Consider the following 12631-nt stretch of genomic DNA (forward strand, 5'->3'; position numbering starts at 1 on the left):
GAGTAGGGAGGGGAAGAGAAGAGAGGAGAGGAAAACGATGGAATACAAGTAGAAACGTGTTTGATAGTGGGGGGAAAGCGTGCGCCCTCTTTTCACAAGCTACGAAACGTTAGCAAGTCGCCCTTGCTATCGTACAGCATCACGGATAAATCAAACATGGCGATTCAGTCGCTGTTTACGGTCAAATCGTACGGATCGTAGTGTGATAGTAGAAAGACTGCTGTGCATAAGATAGTGCTTTTAACGGTGATGAGTATTTGTGGCAACGGAAATCGACTGATTTTGTTAAATATAACAAATATGGAGGATCAGAATTTAGAAAAAACGACCAATGCTACTGAAGATATTGGAGTACATGATACGAAGGGCGTAACAGAGGTAACGCCTGCGACGTCATCACTTCTATCTCCCAAGCAAGTGTCGCGATCTAGCGGCGAAAATGTCGCTAGTCAGCCATGTTACAACGTTAAAGATGTTAGTATTGACTGTTACAATAACCAAATGACTTTTTTTTTTTTTAATTTTTTTTTTTTAATATCTTCTTTTGTAATAAAAATAATGATATTTATTAGATATATATTATATTTAATATTTTTCTTATAAATTTCATTTTTTTATTTTGAAATTATCATTATTTCCATTAGAGTTTGAATATTTCGAAAAATATATATCGATTAATATTATCGAAATGTTTTAAAAGATCGATTATTCAAATTTTGAATTACAATGATGTATTATAATTTGTTATTTTATTTTGTTTTGTTTGTTTGTTGATTAAATAATATAATTATTTATATAAAATTACGGTAAGAAATTGAACTAAATTTCTATATAATTAAATGAAGATAAATTTTTTTTTTTATAATTATTAGATGGACCGAAAAATAATGTCGCTTTCTAATCTTAAATTGAAACAAATAAATTTCTAACAAATTGTATATTTTTTAATCAATAAAATAATTAACAATCTTTTTCCATCTAATATGCAAAATTTTTAATATCAAATTGATAAAAATATACCAAATTTGATATTTGTAAAAACGACATTACTATCCGCTCTAGCTAATATTATAATTTGATATATAACCATGAATAAAAATGTCATCTACGAAATATATAACATTTTGTAGATAAAGTAGAAAATAAATTAATATAAAATATGTTATACATATATTTAGAATGTGTTTAGAAAGATTAATCTGCTTAATTTCAGTGGCCTAAATCTTTGCTTGAAAAATCTTGTAAATTTGAAAGTGGCAGTGGCGGTAGCGCAGAACAAGATGTTGGATTACAAGAGGATGGATTAGATATAATAACGAAGAAAAAGAAGACTCGTAGAGGAAAATCCAAGTATAGAAGATTAAAATCGCATTATCAAAAATTATCCTATTTCAAATCAAAACCACCACCATGTTGCAAATCATTTGGAAAAGTTTTACAATTTTGTAGACAAATTCGTGCGCCATACAATACAACACAATTTCTAATGAATGATCACAGCGATTTACCTGATATTGATCAAAAATTAAACATAGCAACATCTACAGACTTAGGAATAACTACTGCTACTACTACTACTACTACTACTACAACTACTACTACTACTACTAGTACTACTTTTCAGAAACCTCAAGCACCAACAATTCGTACTAGGGATTCCAGTTTTAGCGTTGATTCTGACGAAGATTACTTTTTTTCATCGCCAGAGGACGAGGAAGAATTTTTATCGAAAAATTTCTGTAGCGCTTACGAAGACCTTCACGCGGAAAGACTGAGCACATTGAGCAAAGCAGAATTATTAGCAGAATATTTACAATTAGAGGCCAAAGTAGACTTACTCTCTAAAAGATTACGCGTTAAAAATATCAATAATCAGACGGAAGACAAAGATAATAAGGATAATAAATGTGTTACTGAAGCAAATGTTACAGAAATGGATGTAACGAAACAATTAGATCTATTTCAACAGCGCATCAATGAATTAATCAAACAAAATGAAGAATTAAAAAAAGATAATGAAGCATTAAGGGCACAAAGGAATGATGATAGCTCTCTATCTAGCATAGACAGTGAAAGCGATAGTGATAGTACAAGTATTGGAAATCATAGTGTATGTGGTTCAATTAAGAATCCAGATTCTTCTCCAGAACGAGTTACGTGCTGTAAAAGTAAATATTGTAGTAGTAAAAGAAGTAGCGTCGATTGTATTTTTGAGCCTAAGAAAAATTGCTGTCATCATGATCTTTGTCATTTTAAAACATTGTCTTCAAGGCTTCTTAGAAAAAAATGTGTTCTTTTGAATAAAATGAAAGGCCTACCGATTTAAATTTTCTTTGTTGCTGAGACAGTCTACATAATAATAACAATAATAATAATAATAATAATAATAATAATAATAATAATATTAATAATAGTAATAATAATAATAATAATAATAATTCTGTACATCATCTATATTGACTGACAAGTTATCTTTCTTCTAATGCTGATCATTATAAATTTTAGACTTTTATCTAACTTACATTTTGAATCTATAAATTACCTTCCTTTTATTCTTTAAGACTGCCTCATGTATACAATATATATGTGTATTATAATATGTAAAAATACATAAGTAATTATCATTATAAAAAAAAAAAAAAAAAAAAAAAAACAGTTCAGTTTTGCTATCTGTTTTTGCATCGGGTTTATGTTGTTATTATTAGAACTTTATTATTCTATTTCATCACTTTACAGTTTATTATTTTATATTATTCTTTCTTTATTTTTACCATTCATATTTTATGATGGAACATTCTCGAAAATTCGATTATATTTTTTATCATTTAGTGTACTTCGTTTTTTTTCTTCTTCTTCTTCTTCTTCATCAATTGCTCTCATATATTACACACTATTCCATACAAATGTATATAATCAAAATAAATATTGTATATATACATAATTATTATCCTGAGAATAATACGTTACGAAAAAAGAAAAAGTATTTTATAATGCAAAGATTGTGATAATATATGCCAAGAATTAAAAAAAAAAAAAAAGAAAGAAAAAACAAGAAAAAATATTTCTGCATTTGTATAGTTGTAACAACTACAACAAAAAAGAAAATGATAATATTATTAGTTATGGTTTAAATGTATAATGTATAAATGATATTAATATCTCCATACATAATAATTAAGATACTTTATGCTTAAATTTTGAATAAATTTTAAGTTCTATTATATATAGGCATGTTCGATTATTTTTACTAAAGTATTTGTTGATTCAGAATTTTGTAAATGTAAAATATTATTTATTGATAGGTAATTATAAGAAACAAAAAAATTGTTCTGTTTGATTTTTCAAACAGAATGATTTTTCATGATTTTATTTGAATCTTTAAAAAAAAAAAATTATTGCATTTTGTTATGAAAGTGAAATATTTCGAAAATATTATTCCTTTCCTTGCATAATGATAATGATGATGATGATGATGATATATCTGTGATATATATATATATATATATGTATATATACACACGTGTATTTTACAATATTCTAATCTTTATTTATTTATTAAATTATTTGATTTAAAATTATTATAAAAAGAAAAAAGAAAATATAATAATAGTAGCAAAACAAAATGAAATAATAAATGGCAAATTAAATTGATAATAATATTTTATCGTAGATTGATAAAGTCGAAAGAGAAAATGTTGATATTCGATTAATCAATAATCTCCAAATTGTTTGTATCATAAATCTCAGGTAATAATAATTCTTTTTAATGTCGCCAATTGTAAAATGGTTGTATTATAGTGAAAGTTGTTAATTTTCTGTTATAATAAATAATAATAATAATAATAATAATAAATGTTTTTATAAAGAAATATTATTTGAGTTGAATATTTTCTAGCGCCATTTTTAAGTTAGCTTTTTAATTAACGGCAAATCCAACAGGTGTCGCAACGGTATCATTAATGAATGAACAATGCTTTGTGCATTTTCGTTATAAAAAGAATAAAAAGAACACATTTTTTTTCACATTTCTGTTTTAAATCTACTATTGAGTATTACCGTGTAAATGCGCAAGCATATTATTACACAGAGAAATTAGACTGTATTTATTAAAATGAAATAAAATTATTATTATATCAGAAATATTTACAATGGTGTACTTTAATCCGTTTCTTAGATACGTTGTTATCACTTCACATATAATTATATACTTTTTTACTAACTTTAGTTTAGTTTATATAATTTACCAAACTGTTGATCGATTAATACAAGAAATATAAAGTACGCGTATAATTCACTACTATGATGTAAAACAAACCAGCTATTGCATTCACAAACTATCTTTTCAAACCAGTGCTGTCAGATCGTGGGTAAATCTTACCCTCTCCCTGTGCCACTGGTATTGCACACAATGAAAGTTTTCCATGTCCATGTGTTTGGGATGTCGAAAGAAGTCGAGTGTAACCGAAGTTGGCGGGCACGCCGGAGTGGCACACTATGAAAGCGACTCGTGTCGTCCGAACACATGGACACGAGTCGCTTTCATAATGTGCCACTTCGTGGCCAACCGCCAACTTCGGTTACATTCGGCTTTCCTCGAAATCCCAAACACACGAACATGGAAAACTTTCATTGTGTGCAATCCCACTGGCACAGGGAGAGGGTAAGATTTACCCGCGATCTGGCAGCACTGTTTCAAACCTTCCAACTAATAACAGGAAATGATGAATGTCCTTCGGAACAGAGGGGGCGCAGTTGTATTTCCTACTTTCGCTTGTGCCTCCCTCTGTGACGAATCGGAGTTTAGTACTGTGGCGCCACGTATATTTTCAAATGGAATCATGTTTACCAACACTCGTTAAATGACGCTACTTTTATTCTCTCGCTAGTATCTATTTTCTATTTGCTTCAGGATTATTCTATTATGAAAACTAAACATTTCTTAAAATAAGAATAGAAAATCTGTTTGTTTTTTTGGTTATATACATCTTATACATATAATATTTATAATTTTTTTTAATTGATTGTGCTAAAAATATACATTATCGGAAACTGTAAATAATTAGCAATAACTTTGGAATAGAAATAATACAAGGTGATAATATAAATAACAAAATAATAATAATAATAATAATAATAATAATAATAATAATAATAATAATAATGATATAAGTATTATATGTTTATGAACTGTCAATTTTCTCATAGAAGAATTAAGTGCATCATATTAAAGATTGTTAATCGTGTTTCATTTCTAATTTATTTTATGGTGTAATTTAATTGTTTTTATTTTATCATTTTTACCACAAATGAAACGAGTATAAAAATTTATAAAGAATTAATTGTTTGTAGTGTATAAAAATGTTCTGTAAATTATTTAGTAAATCTTTGAAAATAAATAAAAGGTTAACATATATAACATTTAAACCTTACTGAAACATATTGATATTAAATTGATTTTCTTACAAAACATTGCAATTAATAAATTATATAAATGAATATATTTTATTTTACTATTTATATTTGACCATGACATCTATTGTATTTCTATTTTTGGTGTTTTAGGTCATGTACAATACTTGTTTAAATTTTATCAGTAACAACCTGTGTTTTGTAAATATTAATAGCGTTTATTAAAGTGATAGGAAATATAAAAAAAAAAATATTTCAAAATGGACGTAAGTTTTTACAAATATTTTACGATGTTTATACAATAAATATTGTATCATTTTTCTTTAATGTTTTATATATTTGTGTAATATCTATTCTATTCTATGTACACTTTGTAGCAAAACTTAGATTTTCCACCAATTTGGCCTAACATAATTACCACATTAAAGAATTATGTGGAATGTCCTGAACAACTTCCGATACATCAAATTGATTTGGCACAATGTTATTGGCCAAGAAAACCTGATGTTGTTTCTTTATTAACTTATGAATTATCACCACATGGTACAACATTAAAATTTGATCGTGATCCAATAACAGGATGTCTAGCACAAATGCAAGAAATTATGTTAGAAGAAGTAGGAAAAAATTCGAAAAATTCAATGTCAATGAAACGTATACCTGGAGCAGTTACAGATGACATTAGAGGTATTTAATAATAAATTGATATAAATATAATTAATGTTTGATGAAATTTCATATAATCGATTTTAGGTAAAATTACTAATATACCATTTTGGCCTGGTGGTTTTGATGAGCCTGTTGTATTGGAAGAGACGACAGAAGATGTTGATTTTGAAAGAAATTTAAGAACACTACCAGAAGGATTCAGTTCTGGTATAGAATTTGAAGCTGATAATAATACACCAAAGAAAAAAGATAAATCTGTTAATGCATCAAAAACAGACAAACAAGTTATAGATGATACAACAAAGAAAATAAATTTAATGGCTCTCGAAGAGGAAGAAGAATGTAATCTTAATTGGCCAAATGTAGAAGAATCTAAAGAAGAAATAAAAAAGAAAAATGATGTAGAGAAAACTGTAGAAATATCTAAAATGGATGATAATCAATTACCATCATCAGAAAAGCAAGAAGTAGCAGTATTAAAAATTTCTAATGAATCACAGTCAAATAAAATTGATGAAATGGAATGGGCAGAACAAATTGATGTATCTGTACCAGTAACAGATTTCAAAACAAAAATACCAGATCCAGCAATGACATATGAATACGAATTAGATACTTTTCAAAAGCAGGCAATACTTAAGTTAGAAGAAAATTGTAATGTTTTTGTTGCTGCACACACATCTGCAGGAAAAACTACCGTTGCTGAGTATGCTATTGCATTAACTCAAAAACATCTAACAAAGTAAATATTACTTATCTAATTTAATCTAATTTCTGTTTTTTTTTTTTTTTTAAATAACTAAACATATTTATTTAAAAATTGTCATTTTATTATTCTCAAGGGTAATTTATACTTCTCCTATCAAAGTATTATCAAATCAGAAATTCCGTGATTTTAAAAAGAAATTTGACAGCGTTGGATTAATAACAGGAGATGTTCAAATCAATGAGACCGCATCTTGTCTTATTATGACCACAGAAATATTAAAATCAATGATATACGGTGCATCAGAAGTTCTTAGAGATTTGGAATTTGTAATATTTGATGAAGTACATTACATTAATAATGAAGATGTAAGTATTATATTGAAACTATTACAAAGATCAACGAATTACTGATTTGTTGTTGTTGTTGTTGTTGTTTTTTTTTTCATTTACATATATAATATTTATTTACAAATGATTCTTTTATTAGAAGAAAATCATTTATTTATTTATTTTTTTTTTTCATTATCTACCATCTATTATTTAATATTATTTCAAGTTTTATAATTATGATATTTTATAAATATACAGCGTGGTCATGTGTGGGAAGAAATTGTAATTCTTTTACCACAAACAGTGAATATAGTTATGTTGTCAGCGACTGTGCCAAAACCAATAATATTTGCAAATTGGGTTGGTCGTATTAAAAAAAGGAAAATGTATGTAATCAGCACATTGAAAAGACCAGTACCGTTGAAGCATTATTTGTATGTTCCTAATAATACTAAAAATCGTGGCGAATTATTTACAATTCTAGACGAAAATGAAGAATTTTTATTAAATGGGTAATCGTAATAATTTTTTATTTCATTTATATTTTCAATATATATATATATATATATATATATATATATATATATATATATATATTCACATTCATTATTACCACAATTTTGTGTTTATATATATAAAATTTTAATTAAACATAAGTTTAATATAGAAATATATATTTCTTTACAGATGGCATATAGCGAGTAAAAAATTACAAAAACATGACAAAAAAGATGGAAACAATTATTTCGATGATATGAAATATTACGACGAAATATTATACGATTTTGTACATTTTTTAAGCAGAAATGTACGATATATCCACACACACAAAATAATACAAATAATATTAATTTTGTTATTTTAAGAAATTTGATCTAAAGGATAATACCATGCATTTTGTTTGTTTGTTTGTTTTTTTTTTTAGGATAAATTACCTGTCGTTGTATTCACATTGTCCAGAAAACGTTGCGATACTAATGCGAATAAATTAAAAAATATTACGTTAACTAATCATGTTGAAAAAATGCAAGTTAGATCATTCTTCGAGCATACTATGAAATATTTGAAAGGTACTGACAAACATTTACCACAAGTTTGTATGATGCAAGATCTTTTAGAAAGAGGCATTGGTATACATCACAGTGGTATATTACCCATTTTAAAGGAAACTGTTGAAATTCTTTTCCAAATGGGTGTTGTTAAGGTAATTTATTATTACATTATATAGATAGAATATTCTGAAAGATATAATGTAATAAAAGATACATTTTTGTTCTTATAGTTATTATTTGCAACTGAAACATTTGCTATGGGAGTAAATATGCCAGCCCGAACAGTAGTATTTGATTCAATCAAAAAATATGATGGCAATGTATTTCGAATGTTACTTCCTACCGAATATATTCAAATGGCAGGTAGGGCTGGTCGTCGAGGCCACGACACAACTGGTACAGTTATTATAATGTGTCACAAAGAAATTCCACATTTTCTTGAATTAAGACCTTTGATGAAAGGTGAATCGAAAACATTGGAATCACAATTTAAAGTAACATATTCAATGGTTTTAAATTTGAGAAGAACTAATGAATTAGTTACTGTACAATCTATGATGAGAAGATCATTTAAGGAATCATGTTTAGTATTAAAAGAAGATAAATATCAAACTGATTTAAATAAAGTAGAAGAAGAATTAGCAAGTTTACCACCATTAACCGATGTACAAAAGGAATTGTCTAATTTCTATGAAATAGCTATGAATTATTTACAAGAATTACGTTATTTGAAGCCATTTATGCTTGAAAATAAAAAAGCTAAGAAAAGTTTATCCAAGGGTAGAGTTGTAATAATATCGTATAAAAATCATTTTAGAAAATTAGGTATATTACTTGGAATCATTTCATCTAAAGTCTTTGGAAATCAATATCAAGTATTCGTATTAAAAGATGGAAATCAGCAAGAACCTACAACTGACAAACATTCGGACAATTCAGATAATGAAATTAATAAAGAAAATTCTGAAAATTGGTATAATATTATTGCTTTAACCAAAAAGAATTTATTTGTACCATGTGGAGCACCATCTCATGAAGTAATCGTTATTCCTCCGTGGAATTTAATCGAAATAACAAATCATCTCCTTAAGATCGATTGCAATATGGTATTGAAAGATTGGGAAAAGAGACAAATATTTAGATTTAGGTAAGTCTAACAATAATAATAATAATAAATAAATAAATGAATAAATCAGTCAACGGTCTAGCCACGTTGGATTACTAGTTTTCGTCAGATCACTAAAGTTAAACAACGTGGGCACGGTTAGCAAAACATGGATTGGATGACCCATCCGAAGAAACAAAAGACACATTTTACAAATAATAAATAAATCGATTTAAAAATTGATTTACGATTTACAAATCTTAAATTGTGTATAGGAATGATAAACCTGGACCTACGTGTCAAGCAGTCGTTCAAGAATTAATGGCAATATCTGTATATTCTAAAAAAAATAATGACATATTGTCACCATACATAAAATGGAAAGTACCTGAAAATTTAAATCCTAGATTTATACATTTACGCAAACAAATGCAAGCTTTAGAAAAAATCAAGTGTACAGATATACCAAATTTCGAGGAACAATTTGAAGTTGTATTTCATCGTATGGAATTATGCAGAAAACAAAAGAAACTTCAATTAAAGCTCAGCGATGAAGGATTATCTTTATATCCAGATTATATAAATATGGTTACAATACTTAAACGTCTTGGATATATAGATAACGATGAAAGAGGTCAGTAATCTTTTTATATTGTATATATATATATATATATATATATACCCGCCACGCGTTGCTGTAACTCACAATCAGTCCGATACACACGTCTTTAAGTCATAATTCGCAATAAAATAATATTGCGATTATAAATTGAGATATAAACTATTCTATCTTTCAAGTTGAATGAAACTGCACACAGTGTGCAAAATTTGATTAAAATCGGTTCAGTAGTTTAGGAGTCCATTGCGGACAAACAACGTGACGCGTAATTTATATATATTAAGATAAGATATATTTTAATAATTTATATTTGCAGTTGCTTTAAAAGGTAGAGTGGCATTACAAATGGGAGTTAATGAATTAATATTAACAGAACTTATTTTAAAAAATGTATTAACACCTTTACAACCAGCTGAAATTGCTGCGTTATTATCTGCTGTGATATATCAACAAAAGGGTGAAGAATTTTCCCTACCACCTAGTTTTAATCATTTAACAAAAGTAAGATTTCATTGATTATCTTCTGTTTATTATTATGAAAATATAACTGTATAATTCTATACAGTTATAAAGACATAACGATTAGATTGTTATCAATTAATTATTTATTCTTTTTAGGAATCTGTAGTTTTGTATAATTTGCATCAAGATTTACATAAATTAGAACAAGAGTATCAATTAAATACACTGCAACCATTGAATTTTTCTTTGATGGAAGCTGTTTATGAATGGGCACAAGCAAAATCATTTGCTGAAATAATGCAAAAAGTTGATGTACAAGAAGGTATTATAGTCAGAGTCATTCAACAACTTAATGAAACATTGCAAGATATGAAAAATGCAGCTGTGGCAATTGGTGATCCAGTTTTAAAAGGAAAAATGGAAGAAGCATCGACAGCAATAAAACGTGATATAGTTTTTGCTGCATCCCTATACATTCAAGAATAATTATTATGAAATTATTGTAAATTTAATATTTTCTCTTGTTGGAAATGAAGAAGAAATCAGGATGTTTATAAAATACAAAGATTACAAAATTGATTATTATAAAATTTAAGAAAAACAATGATTGAAGATGATGAAAATTTGATGATATTTTTATAAGCAGATAATTTAAGAAATATTCAAATGTTTCAAATAATATATTAAATATTGTGTAATAAATATTGTCAATTAATCTAATTTCTTTTTTGTTTTGTTTGTTTCCTTGTAATATGTACATTTGATGAACAAAGTGTATAAAAATTTGTATACTTTTTAAAGCTATAAATTTACAATGGAATAATAAAATCATTCAAAATTAAATGAAATTATACAATACTTTACTGTAAATTTGAAAATTTTATGTATATATATATATATTCTTCAATTTTGATAAGGACGTATATGCTATATATATCAAACAGCTTTTACCAACAATATATTTCTATTAATACACGTATATTTTGTATGTATAAAATAGCATATACTTTATTAGTTAAATTACAAAGCACGTTGATCTGTATTATTGAGATTGCCTTGACCTTTATTCAATTCGGAAATGCATGCCCATTGGCCTTCCGAATTTTCACGCCAAAGTGAAACTTTATTATCTCCACCACTAACTGCTAAAATACCACCTGTTAAAGACCAACTAATATTCCAAATGACATCATCAAAAATATTCAGAACTTTAGATGTCCAATTTAAGTAATCATTCGACGTCCATATAACAACCCTACGATCTTGAGAACAAGAAGCTAAGGTACCTCTGGAAGGTCCAACTGCTGGTGCCCATTCAACATCACGTACCTAGTAGGTAAAATCAAATTAAAACAAAACGTTCTCAATTGAAGAATATATCAATTGATACAAAATTAAATTACCCAATCACTGTGAGCTTCTAATTTGTTTTCTTCCACCCACCGGTCACCTTCTTCTTTCCATATTTTAACTAAATTATCACAACCTCCAGTAGCTAATCTTTTAATAGGACCAGACTTTTGCTGAATGTTATTAGAATCAAAACTGGTATCTATCGCAGGACACCAACTAACTGCATTACATCCAATAGTATGTGCATTTGTTATTTTTTGTGTATCCCAAGTATCAGCATTGTTAGTGAGTATAGAAATAGAACCATCTGAACTACCACAGGCTAAAATCAAACCAAATTCGTGTGGTGCCCAAGCAACCGAATTGACTGAAGAATCATGTCCTGTGTGTTCATAGATTTTAGTCCATTCACCGAGTTCTTTCCAAATAATAACTTTTCTATATGTGAAATAAAAATTTATTAATTTATTATGTGCTTGCATTTAAACTGTTCGCATATGTGACACACAATAATTAGTAAATAAAAAATAATAATAAATAAGAACCAACCTATCATAGCTACAAGAAGCTAAAATATTTCCAAATTTGGGATGTGCCCAAGCGACTTGCCAAACAGGACCTACGTGTCCTTTAAGATCTGCAATTAAACTCTGCGATCCATTTTTTAAGTCAAAAATCTTTACAGAATTATCACTTGAGCAGGTAGCTAACCTCAAACCATAATAGTCCATTTCAGCATCATGAATCATATCTTCATGATTCGTATCAACGGTATTTAAAACAGACACCATTTTGCATTTATTTTTTATTATTATTTAATTATCTTTACGATTTAATCCATAAACAAATGAAAATTTATAATAGTTAAATATTTACAGATCAAACCTTAGGTTATGTTATTTCACTGCTTGTCACTACGTGGAA

General features: G+C 27.3%; 3 protein-coding genes across 4 annotated transcripts; 2 read left to right on the forward strand and 1 right to left on the reverse strand.

The window, feature by feature from the left end:
• Positions 1 to 94: 94 nt before the first annotated feature.
• LOC107073290 (uncharacterized) lies at positions 95 to 3869 on the forward strand. The gene is made up of 2 exons (XM_015333882.2): positions 95 to 474; positions 1214 to 3869. The coding sequence occupies exons 1-2, from the start codon at positions 250 to 252 to the stop codon at positions 2324 to 2326; spliced, it is 1338 nt and encodes a 445-aa protein (XP_015189368.1). The 5' UTR covers positions 95 to 249; the 3' UTR covers positions 2327 to 3869.
• Positions 3870 to 4848: 979 nt separating this feature from the next.
• Positions 4849 to 11074, forward strand: tst (superkiller complex helicase subunit twister). 2 transcript variants are annotated; one of them, XM_089176574.1, is made up of 12 exons: positions 4849 to 5092; positions 5563 to 5675; positions 5787 to 6096; positions 6163 to 6820; positions 6921 to 7152; positions 7375 to 7628; positions 7804 to 7924; positions 8042 to 8320; positions 8399 to 9315; positions 9549 to 9907; positions 10209 to 10393; positions 10511 to 11074. In XM_089176574.1, exons 2-12 carry the CDS (start codon positions 5670 to 5672, stop codon positions 10838 to 10840), a joined length of 3651 nt encoding a protein of 1216 aa, XP_089032700.1. In that variant the 5' UTR covers positions 4849 to 5092; positions 5563 to 5669; the 3' UTR covers positions 10841 to 11074. The 2 variants fall into 2 exon arrangements, with proteins under 2 accessions (XP_089032700.1, XP_089032701.1); XM_089176575.1 differs by lacking the exon at positions 4849 to 5092 and adding an exon at positions 5200 to 5402.
• A 214-nt stretch (positions 11075 to 11288) lies between these two features.
• On the reverse strand, positions 11289 to 12629 carry Sec13 (nuclear pore and COPII coat complex component secretory 13). The gene is made up of 3 exons (XM_015333883.2): positions 12257 to 12629; positions 11758 to 12145; positions 11289 to 11683 (listed from the first exon to the last, which is right to left on the reverse strand). Exons 1-3 carry the CDS (start codon positions 12496 to 12498, stop codon positions 11375 to 11377), a joined length of 939 nt encoding a protein of 312 aa, XP_015189369.1. The 5' UTR covers positions 12499 to 12629; the 3' UTR covers positions 11289 to 11374.
• Between the last annotated feature and the right edge of the window lie 2 nt (positions 12630 to 12631).

Source organism: Polistes dominula, unplaced genomic scaffold (assembly GCF_049000335.1).
Source record: "Polistes dominula isolate Pdom_NZ unplaced genomic scaffold, Pdom_raw_medaka contig_25, whole genome shotgun sequence".
NCBI classification, from domain to species: Eukaryota; Metazoa; Arthropoda; class Insecta; order Hymenoptera; family Vespidae; genus Polistes; species Polistes dominula.